Source organism: Coenobita brevimanus, chromosome 52 (assembly GCF_032717465.1).
Source record: "Coenobita brevimanus isolate Jiangsu-jjx chromosome 52, ASM3271746v2, whole genome shotgun sequence".
Classification (NCBI taxonomy): domain Eukaryota; kingdom Metazoa; phylum Arthropoda; class Malacostraca; order Decapoda; family Coenobitidae; genus Coenobita; species Coenobita brevimanus.
In genome coordinates this window covers 2,648,255-2,660,343 of record NC_137005.1, presented here as the reverse complement: position 1 = coordinate 2,660,343, position 12,089 = coordinate 2,648,255, and the positions used below count along the sequence as shown (strand labels likewise).

At 41.2% G+C, this 12,089-nt stretch overlaps 1 protein-coding gene across 10 annotated transcripts in view; it reads right to left on the bottom strand.

The window, feature by feature from the left end:
* Nucleotides 1-12,089, bottom strand: part of LOC145400377 (calpain-5-like) — a 147,397-nt gene that overhangs the window by 56,424 nt on the left and 78,884 nt on the right. For all 10 annotated transcript variants that reach the window (XM_080272887.1, XM_080272884.1, XM_080272891.1 and 7 more), the window contains exons 3-7: nucleotides 9,941-10,143; nucleotides 6,542-6,636; nucleotides 5,419-5,550; nucleotides 2,458-2,682; nucleotides 1,857-2,021 (exon numbers count right to left, since the gene is read on the bottom strand). In XM_080272887.1, the coding sequence (XP_080129013.1) occupies nucleotides 1,857-2,021; nucleotides 2,458-2,682; nucleotides 5,419-5,550; nucleotides 6,542-6,636; nucleotides 9,941-10,016 (693 nt within the window). In that variant the 5' untranslated portion in view covers nucleotides 10,017-10,143. The remainder of the gene's footprint in view (nucleotides 1-1,856; nucleotides 2,022-2,457; nucleotides 2,683-5,418; nucleotides 5,551-6,541; nucleotides 6,637-9,940; nucleotides 10,144-12,089) is intronic.

Here is a 12,089-nt window from a genome sequence, read left to right as displayed (position 1 = left end):
TCCTCTCAAACTTGTCCATACATGCTTCTACTCTCGCCCAAAACTCATCTTTCACTCTTGCCACTCGATCCTCCGTTGGAGCATACACACATACAATCGCCCATGCTTGTATACCTACTTTCATCCTCACCCATACAATCCTTGCACCCACTGTTCCATACTCTCTTATATTCTCCTTCCACTTCTTGCTTATCATCAGACATACTCCCTCTCTTGCCCTCTCATTCTCACTGACTCCCGCACATATACCTACACCGTATTCCCATTCTCTCATCCTTTCACCTTTCCATTTAGTTTCAGTCAATCCACATATATCCACTTTTGCATCCTCAAGCATCTGGACAATCTCTCTCTCTTTCACTTCATCATTCACTCCTCTCACATTCCACGTTCCTACTCTCAGAATGTCCTTTGTCCGTTCCTTAGTCGTCAACGTATGGTCCGTCCGGGTCCGAGGCGCTTTATTTGCTTTTTTAGTTAGTTCTTTTTACGGGGTGGGGCACTAACCCACCACCAACCCTTTTAGTCGCCTCGTACGACAAGCAGGGATACTGGGGGAGTATTCTTGAAACCCCCCTACCCCCAGACAATAATTCCTGACTTTCTGGGTAATAATAACAACGGCGGCAGCGACAACAACGACGAAGATGATAACGATGATGAAGATGATGACAATGACTGATGATGATGAGGAGGATGGAAATGAAGCTGAGCATAATGGTGATGACAATGACAACAACGATGATAATAACGATGATGACAACGATGACGATAAAGACGACAATGATGATGATGATGATGATGATGATGATGAATCATATTAGTCCTGACTTCACCACATATTCTGAATGCTTAATAATGAACAATGGAATATTATATGAAAAGTTTTCCTATGCTGTTCACACAGCTTTATAACAAACAACATTTCAAGTGAAAGAGTGTTAAATGAGATATTACTGTATCCAGCACTAGTGTTGCAAGTAGGCTTGTACCTCCTATGGTGCAGGAGGGGAGGAAATTATAAATAAGGTTCTCTTTCTCCTTTGATCAACCATTGCAATACAATAATATCTGCTAAATTTATTATTGCTCATTGTACTGCATAGGAATATATTCATCTCAGGAAAGATCTATCATACTGAAGGAGTAAATGAAGGCTATATCTAACCCTTCTAGTCTGAAAAGTTTTCTTAACCCTAATGAAACTGCTTGGAGACAGCATGAATAAAATAAAAAAAAGATGTCATTCAAGTGAACTGGTTAGCATCTCCAAAGAGATCAAAGAAATTTGTTCTACATTTCTCTGCTTCACATGGACATAGGAAAAAGGAATTAAATGATAATGACAGTACTGTATATGCTGCTTCTATTCCATTCCTTCATCCTTTATTGCCCCATCAGGCCTGTGGCAGAGTGGAGAATGTTACTCAGTCAGGACACATAAGGGAAGTGACCAACTGCTCTCCTCCAAGTGGCATTATGTGAGCAACAAACCTCATCCACACCTTGGATTTAAACACTAGTAGCACAGTACAAATATGGTAAATCTGAATCTCATGAAACGAAATTCTGTCCAGGTTCAGTGAAGAATGACATCACTTTAATCAAACAATACTGTAAGCAATAAAGAGTGCAAAATCAGCTGCATTCAGAAACAATAAAATATTGCAATACAATATAACCAATTTCATATTTGCAGATTGTTTAATAAGAGTTCAGTATTGCTATTAATTATGGTAGTTAAACACTTTATGGGAAAAAAATCTCAGATGCACAAATTAGCTATACTGTATACCGCAAATTAAATAACATACATGCACAATAATTACTTTAATACCAAAATTCAACAGACTTACAGTGATTGCACAGCACATCAAAGCATGTTCATTCATCTCCTTGGTCATCATCTTGAACAGCTGCTTGCGCTTCTCAAAGTCATCTATGTAGCCACCTATAGTCAGGTCTAGATGTGCAGATACACCTGATGTCAGATCCACAAGTGCATCACTTAGGTTTCCACCCTGAAATTTAAGGCCATTTTCAAAGCAATACCTTTAAGGCTTTATCCTAAAATCAGTTATATGTAAGCAACAGCTTCTCTAAAGGGAAGAAATGACAAAATGACAATAAAACTACCATAACCAAGAAATCTATATATACATTTAAGTACAGTCCTTTATGTACCCGGTACTGGGAAATGTTTACAGGTATCATGATGAATAATTCATATAGGAAGAATTTAAATATCTCTTGCATATATAGATATCCTGCCACTATCTTTCATATGGAACAGTAAGACACAAATGTATCTCAATGCCAAACAGACAAACTGGGAGTTAGAAATGTATTAATGCATCTGTTCAAGCTTATATTTAAGAACATCAGTCCAGTGACATATGAAAACACTGATAACATCACTACTGCAACAATCACAAAACACCAACATTCCTGTATTACCTCAAGAGCCTCATATGATCCGTGCAGTTTGGCATATGCCTTCTCAAGTAGGGCACACCAGAACTCCCCCCTCTCTCGAGAGTGTGTGAAGATGAGCTGCCCATCAATGGTGGGAAGCAGATCATCCACCACAACTTCCACCCATTCACCAAATCGCCAGAACCGGAAGTGGAAGATGCCAGGGTGGATGTCTCCATATTCCTGGTCTTTATAGTCTGGAATTACCTGTAGAAAGAGACAGAATTATCAATATAAGCTAAAACTGCAACATATTACCCCCTTCAGTGCACAGGGGCCGAGGTTAGGTTATCAAAACCCACAACATTTAAGAGTAGCAGACCAGTCCACATGAGTGAAAGGGTTCCAGTCAACTCTAGGCAGAGGGAATCACTCTGCACAGCACAGTCATCACCCTAACTTCAGTACTCTATACTTATCATATTGTATCATTTATTAAGGCTCAAAATGCTTGAATGCATCAGCCTTGGTCATCTAACGGCAGCTCTCCATGTTGCTCAATCTCTGGCAGCCTCCCTATTCAGTCCCTTTTTCCTGAGGTCACACTTTATGACCTCATCCCAGATCTTTTTTTATATGTCTCTTGCAATTCTACTCCCGACGTTCACACTTCTCACCTTCCGCATCCAACTGTCAACCTCCATCCTCTCAGCATGCCAAAAGCATCTCAATCTACCCCTCCTTATCATAACACCAATACATTCCAGTCCCATCCTTCCTCTTAACTAGCAATCTTAGCCCACCCAGGGCTCGAATTCAAGGACACATTACACATCCATCTAATCATTGTCATTTCTGTACATTTGAGCCAACGAATATCCTCTTTCTTTACTGCCAAGGTCTCACTACCATACAGCATTACTGTTCAAGCACATGCCACACACAAAGACCCCTAAGAACAGAAGAAGAGCCCTCTCAATGTTAGGAGAGGCAACAGCTCTCTGAACTTCTTCCAGCCACTCTTTATCCTAGCCACAGAGCTCACTCCAGCCCCATCTCCAGCACATAATATGTCTCCCAAATAACAAAACACCTCTACACAGTCAAGTGACTCTCCACCAAAAGTAATCCTTTTTACTAATGTGTAAAAGAACTGCCTTAAGACTTTTTTTCAAATAATCAATGAACAGTCTCCACTCATCAACACTGTAAATGGCACCAAACTTTTCTATTAATCCAGCAGGACCTGTGCAATAAACCAAATCATCATCCTTTTTAAAATAAGGGTAAAAATATTTTTCTCAGTTCTGGTACTACGAGAATGACATGCCAGGCACTAATCAACTTTTTAATTAAAATTTTGGAACCTAAAATCTCAGCAGATTCCTTGGCAAGGCCCAAGTCTCCCACCAGATCACACAGTTCATACTGAGAAACAAGAGCAGAATTGCTTTGGAACCTGTGGCGAGGCTCTTGTTTCAAACAGTTTGCTGTCTCAATAGGCTTAAATTAAGCACTTTTACTAAAGCTGTCACTCGATGGCACCACCTCAGGTGACAGCTGATGGCAATTTGGATTCTCCATGTCATAGTACCTAATATGGTACCACTTTCATGTCTCTAAAGGCTTTCATTTAACAAATCCGTCAGAAAAAGAAGAAGAACTCTGGCCACTCATTGACCTGCTCACTACTGCCGTAAGTAAAAACTTGGGTTCTGTGTTTCCGTTATCACACTGGAAGTGTACATCATCACTGTTGCCACTGCTTTCTTGTTCAGTGCTACAATGCATGTCTTCAAGGTTCTCAGGTGGTACTGGGTTGGGTATACTGTATCTGATCCATGTACAACAGGCCACAAGGCAGATCAGAGGTTTGAATAAAGGATCTCTTTTCTAATCTTAGCAAGATGTAAACTGGCATACTTCCATATCTCCACTTCCAAACCTCTTTTCCACCTACTAATATTCATGTTAACCCCTTAACCGCGGGTGTCATTCCAGAATGACATTGAAAAAACTGGACCAAACCGCGGGTGTCATTCTGGAATGTTTGTGAACATTTTGAATACCGCGCATTTTTTCCGCCGGCCAATTGTTTCATGGGAGAGTAGCTATTCAGTTCTTTCACTCCAGCCACCCCCCACCTCCCTCCTCCCACCCCCCGGGCCCCCCCTATCCGTGCCCAAACATGCATCAGTCTCTGTCCAGCTTTGTGAGTGACAATGTTGCTGACGTGGCAGTGAAGTGCGGGCAATTACAGTGCCTTTTACCTGCCTCCGTGAACACAGAGTGGGTGTTTATCGTATGTGCAGTGTTCATATGTGTTTATTGTACTATTATCAGAGTGTGGTTGGCATTTGGTAATGGTGCATGGGGCGAAAAATAGTGATTTTAGATCGCTCACTTCTAATGACATTGCCCGCCCAGTGAAAGTCCACGAAGTGATGAAACCTACATCATAGCAAAACTGAAGGTTAGTACTTTCTAATGGTACTTTATTTTTCGCTCTAGCATTATTCTATGCAGAGTTATAAAGGTTTAAAGTTTGTTTACATTTTGGCAGGAACCCCCATGGCGGGGGGATAGTCGGGTCAAAACAATGCCCGCGGTTAAAGGGTTAAATCCTGTTACAAGACAATAACTACCTTGTGGGACTTATGGTAGCCAAGAATTTGATCTGCGAACATTTCTCTTGGTTCTATAGTTTCAAAATCTAATTTTGTGAACAAGCTTTATGTGCTATTACAATTTCATCAAGATTTATGAATTCAGTGTATGGAAATTCATTAAAAACAATCAATAAACCTTGAACATTTGTTGTTGTTGCAGACCTGAGGATAATGGCAACTTTGTTCATTCACATCATTATCACCGATAAAACATGTGCACAGATCAAGGCTTTCAGGTGTATGAACTGCCAGACCTTTACCAAATATTAATGCTGTTCCAGGTTCACATATGCTTACTATACTGCACAAGTATTATGACAGTGGTTCAACTTACCCTATGCCAAAGTTCCTTGACACCAGCAAGTGTGGCACATGCAGCAACAAACCAGCAGTTGCCCAACTGTCCTTGTGTTACATCCTTGGCACTCAGTCCTTCAATGAACAGCTGGGGCTTGTCAACTATATCCTGTAATAAAAATATTTGTGGAGATAGTGGCCAAAGGTGGAGAAGTGAGATGCTGACTGAAAAATCAAATTAAACCTAGGCAAGGACTGTAACAATCTGAGAATTTAAATTTCATTACAACAGTCTTAACTGCATATCTACAAGATTCACCAGTGTCATAAAATGTCCCTATAGTACTAATTGTATCTAATACACGTACTGTACTGTACATCAGTCCTGAATGAGACAGCCATTGCAAACAGTATTTCATAATAGACTGTGTTGTCCTACTGACACAAAAATAATATGTGTTGCCAACTGCTACACAAAAGATTAATGCTGGGCCTCAGGGCATTGACTGTCTAGTCTAAACCCATAGCTGATACATACAAATGAGAAAAAATGTTTTTAAGAATAACATGTGAACCATATCGCTGCATTCGGTAATAACTCCCTCAAGCTAAAGATATGAATTATGACGGATTATGAATGAGTATAATGTCTAAAAGGAAAACAGTACACCCTCAAAATCTGTGGGGCTTCATTCCTGGAAAAAAACAAAAAAAATCTTTATGGACCCAAAGTTACTCCTCATTGACTGAAATTTATTCCAAAATTTAACAACAACCATAAGGAAGCCATCAGCTGTCATTACACTGTAAATAACAGACAGTACAACACAACAGCTTCAAACTGTATGTACAGTACAGTACAAAATTAATGGTACAGAAGAAAAAAAATTTATGTACAGTAAATTTAAAATGGACAGTAAATGTATACTTACCATTCTAAACATGTATAAATACTGTACATGCCATATTGTATAGCAAGAACAATAATTCGTGCAACACACAGTTCTATCTTATTTGAATTTTAGGTCATGACTGCAAATGAGTAACTATAAACCTATTAACAGTCAAACTGTGAGTGATAAATCTGCAAATTTTGAGGGCAGAGGGTATACTGAAATTACTAAGAAGAGAGATGCTGAGAATCAACTAAACTTAAGTACCTGTGGTCGCTTCCATGTGACAACACCTGGTGGCTGCTTAGAAAAGAAAATGGAGGAGTCATGTGGAGGGAACCTGGGGTCACTGAACTTCTCACCTGTGAGGAGTGATGAATTCAGAATAAGCACCATGTAGTATAAAAGAAATTATATACATATAATAAGAACTATCTTCAAAAACATATTACCATCATCACAGGCAATTCCATGAATCTGGGAGATGTCCATTTTAGCTTTACTCTTGCTGCTACCAGTTTTATTCAACTTGGGAACGACTCCTCATTTTCAAGGGGATGTTCTTGTTGCTGCTGAATAACCAAGGTCTGTCTGGCTGAGCAGACCTATCAACTACAAGCAAGCAACCACCCCTGCAAGGTTATCCTATGCACTGAACCGATGCTCCACTGAGCCAGACGGCTTGCTGTGGCAAGTCACGGGGAAGACTGCTGAGGTTTGGCTCCTGGGTGGATGCTGCATTTGCATCATGGTGTTGACTGCAGAGAATGAAAGGGAGGAAGAGGCAAGGGAAAGATTTAGCAAATGGAGAGATGGAATGGAGCACATGGGTTTGACAGTAAATGCAGAAAAAACAAAAGTGATGATATCTAGGGCTGGTGGAAGTACTGTTAAACCACAGGGAGTGTGGCTAAGTGCAGTTTGACACAAGGATGTGGGAAGTTACTCCATCCTGTGCACTATTTGTGATACACAGGTGTGTACAAGTGCTCGTGGGTCCTTTGGGCCCCTCACACTTGCTCCTGCGGAGGGCTCTCGCATTTATGTGCTATTCTAGTGTAACGTTGTCACTTGGATTTTTTGCTGCTAACCAACTGATCATGTTATTTGCAGCTTCAGGAATGGAACCCAGTTTATTTTAGTTCTACCTCTGGACAAAAAATTCTACAGAGATCCTATGCCGGGCTTCGGGAGCAGCGTTTTTGGGTCAAAATGTGATTACTCATTAAATATAGTAAAAGTTTTTCAATCATGATGGGACCACGTTTTTTTACTTCAGCAAATTTTTTGCAATTTTTGTGCCAATTTTGGTGCGTTTTGAATGTGTAGTTTCGGCTGCCCAATATACACACACACACACACACACACACACACACACAATCACTCTCTCTCTCTTTCTCTCTCTCTCTCTCACACACACACAATCACTCTCTCTCTCTTTCTCTCTCTCTCTCTCTCTCACACACACACACACACACACACACAATCACTCTCTCTCTCTCTTTCTCTCTCTCTGTCTGTCTGTGGAGTGTTTGGATGAAGTTCAGGGAGCTGTTGCCTCTCCTGACATTGAAAGGGCTCTCCCTCCATGCTAGGGGATCCTTGTATGCTGCAACTGTTAGGAGTGTAATGCTGTATGGTAGTGAGACCTGGACAGTAATGAAAGAAGACATTCGTGGTTCAAACATACAAAAACGACAATGATTAGATGGAAGAAGTATATTGTGTCCTTGAATGAGGGGCCTGGGGGGGGGGGGCATTTCGTTTATGAAGGCTCCAACATGCTTTCATATGTCGGCCTTGGTCACCTCATGGCAGCTCTCCATGCTGCTTGATCTCTGGCAGCTTCCCTATTGTCCCTTATCCCCGAGGCCACACTCAGTGACTTCGTCCCACGTCTTTTTCGGTCTACCTCTCGCAACCCTGCCCTAACGTTAACACTTCTCACTTTCTGCACTCGATTATCATCCCTCATCCTCTCCACATGCTCAAACCATCTCGATCTACCTCTCCTCATCACAACACCAATACACTTCAGTCTCATCCTACATCTCAACTCTTCCATCGAAAACTTAGCCCCCCCAGGCATCACACTGAGGGGCACACTGCACATCCACCTAATCACTGTCATTTCTGTAGGTCTGAGCCTGTGAATACCCTCTTCTTTTACTGTCCAGGTCTCACTACCATACAGCATTACACTCCTAACACGTGCTGCATACAATGATCCCCTAGCACAGAGGAAGAGCCCTCTCAATGTCAGGAGAGGCAACAGCTCCCTGAACTTCTTCCAACCATCCCTTACTCTAGCCACAGTGCTAGCTCCAGCCCCACCTCCTCTCTTGATGGTGTGGTCTTCCACACCATCAAGAGACTCACCAGCAAGTTCAATCCTTTCATGCCTGACACTCTGCACACACGAAATCAGCATTATCTCGCAGTCTACCTCTAACACCACTACATCTCTTAAGCACCACTTATTACAGACACTGCACAAGATGGAATTACTTCCCATGCCCTTGTGGCAAGTCGCACGTAGCCACTCTCCCTCTTCTTTGACAGTACCGCCACCAGCCCTAGATACCATCACTTTTGTTTTATCTGCATTTACTATTGAAGAGTTGAGAGAAAGAATGGGACACGAGTTTACTGATGAGATGAGAGGGGTAGATCTAGATGGTTCGGCCAGGCATGTTGTGAGGATGAAGGATGACAATTTGGCGCAGAAGGTGAGAAGCTGAATGTCGTGGGTAACGTTGCAGGAGGCAGACTGAAAAAGACCTGGGACAAGGTCATAAGGTGTGACCTTAGGGATGGAGAACTGAGTGGGGAGGAGGTTGCCAGAGATCAAGCAGCATGGAGGGCTGCCATTAGATGACCAAGGTCGATGCATGCAAGCATGTTGGAGTCTTCATAAACTATACGAACACAAAGTTAACAGGGGCACCATAGCAGTCACCACACTCCATTACTGTATTTGGTTATGGTATATGGTTACCACCCTACGTCATAAATGGTTTCCTGGGTTACAGGAAACCATTAGGCTTGTCACTCAGTGTAGAGCCACCTGAAGTGGAAGGAAGGGTAATAAAAAATGACAGGAATGATGGGAAAACTTGGAAGAGAGGAGAGCTGACAGAAAAGAATGATAAAGGTGAGGGAAGAAATAGGCAGCACAACATCAAGTGAGTGGATGATGGTTGCCACCACCTACTGCTTATTCAAGGTGTTTATTAGACCAACTTTTTTAATAATAAGATGTTTTCTTTCTTTAATTAATGCAATTTCCAGATGATTTTACTCAAGTTGAGAGAGACTTACTGCACTGTAGGGGTAAGATATAGCCTTTATTAACCACTTCACCACTACAAGTCCCTCTTAAGTTTAACCAAACTGTCTGGTGGTAGACTGATTAATGTAAAAAATACATCACTAGAATGAAGGGTTTCAGGCTATATGTAACCCCTCCAGTTTCAAAACTCTATTTCAAGCTTATTAAAATAATTAGCAGATGGCATAAATAAAATGAAAGCGACATGGCCATATTCAACAGAATAAACACAAGAATGCAACACGGGTACAGTACTGTACAAGAATAGAGATATGTGACTCAGGCTCAATGGGATAAAAACTGAGGAATGCAGTAAGGGTCAGTCCTTCACTGACCTCTGTTAAGGCAGTCCTTCTTGAGCTTGGCATAGTTCTGGCCATGGAAGGCTTTAGTCCTGTTGAAAAGGCCCATCCTGCATCACCTTACCATCCTCTTGTTCATGCACCCACCACAGTCTATTCCTGCCTCACCTTCCTCATATCCCTTTCAGTCTCACTGACTCCCACCCAATGGATAGCCTTTCACTGTTTTTATGGACCTGAAAAAGAAAAAAAGCCATCATTACAACACTGCTCTATGAAAACTAAGCCATACAGTACATTATTACATCTACTTACTTACTCTTGCAAGCCTGAGATTTCAATAAAGTACATTTTTTAACATTCTATGTATGGAAGCAAACGAAACTACTGTTAGATCCCCGTCCCACACTGACACAGGCTCCAACAGCAGTAGTACAGTATAGGAAGGATGTTGCTCCAGTGAACTGTTGTTCTTATGGTCAGCCTATAGGTGTACAACAACAGGATCAGCTTTGGCATGGTAAACACTGGCTTCTTAAGTTCACTGTCATTATTTTCCAAATAATTACACTTTATGCTTGCTAACTTCAATGCACTGTTTTTGTAAGTACCAGAGCTATACAATCTGCAATGACTTTGAACTAAACTCAAACTGAACTGAAAACTGACTGAAACTGCTTTTTTTTTTTTTTCTTTCTTTTTTTCCCTGGCCTATCGACCATTGGGGCCAAAGCCCTTGGTCATTAAGGCCGTATATATATATATATATATATATATATATATATATACACATATATATATATATATGTACACATACATACACACACACACACACTTCCATGCATATATACAGACACACTTTCATGCACACGTACATATATATAATAATATTTATTTTATTTGTTTTCTTGTATTTTTATTTTTATGATTTTTTTATATTTTTTGACCTTACATTATTCATAACCATAAATACCTAACCTAAAGACCCTAAAACTAATCACCTAACAGAGAAATCGCTAACCCATACTAAATCCTACAGAGGCAAACAGCTAGACCTACACTAATGGTAAAAATACTCGACTAACAGAACACCATCGACTGCAGATATGCAATGCCTTTCTACATTACATACCTGCACTCAACACCTGGTGACTGTCAGTCGAGGCACAACCTAATATAGGGGACATCAATATATGAAAGAGAACCAGACGAGTCAGGAACATTTCCATATACGTCAGCTGTCGGCCCTAATTAGAACAACTTAAACAAGGAGGTAGAAGGTATTTACATAACATGTACAGAAAGTGAAGGACCTCGCCCAACAGACCACCATCGACTGCAACTGCCCAATACCTTTCTAGATTGCACACTTACATTCATCAGCTGGTGACTGTCAGTCGAGGAACGGGGTTTAATGTAGGGGACATCAATATTAGAAACAGATCAGTAGGAAGGAGGAACTATTTCAAATATGTCAATTGTCAACCCTAATTAATAGTACAGTACAATATATACATAATTACAGTCAATAAAAAACAAAACCATACAGTAAAAAAGTCACATCACTCTGATCAGTCGGGTCTCTCCCAAGAAAGCCATCAATTTATCAGTCATAACAATGTCCCCATCACACAGGATGGTGGAAAGGGTGAGGGGGACGTCCGCTGTGCCGCAATAATTTATATGTGATGCGCAATCACAAACAAATCGCCAACAGTGCAAGATTATAATTATGACTGATAGATAACACCGCATCACAGATGTCACAGTGCAGTGAGAATCGCTTTTCCATATAAGGTTTCATGTGCGTGAGCATGGTGGCATTGAGCCGTAGTCACACCAACACTTTTTCTTCCAGGCGACTGGGACGGTTGGCAGTGGCCCAGTCGCCCAAGTACGGCTTACACATTTGAATATTTAGTCTGGTCCACTGACCTTGCCACAGAAGATTTATTGATTTCTTTCCAAGAGAGAGACTCGACAGTAGATCACGAGGAACGTCCCAAGTCTCCTTGAGCTCTACAGCCGAATTTGCAAGTAAGTCAGCCTGCTCATTGCCGTAGATGCGACAATGACCAGGGACCCAGATCAGCGTGAATGACTTGTTGCATGAATGCAACTTATTAACAATGCGGCCCTGGATCTCGTTCGAGTCCGTAGTACAAGATGCGATTGCCTGAAG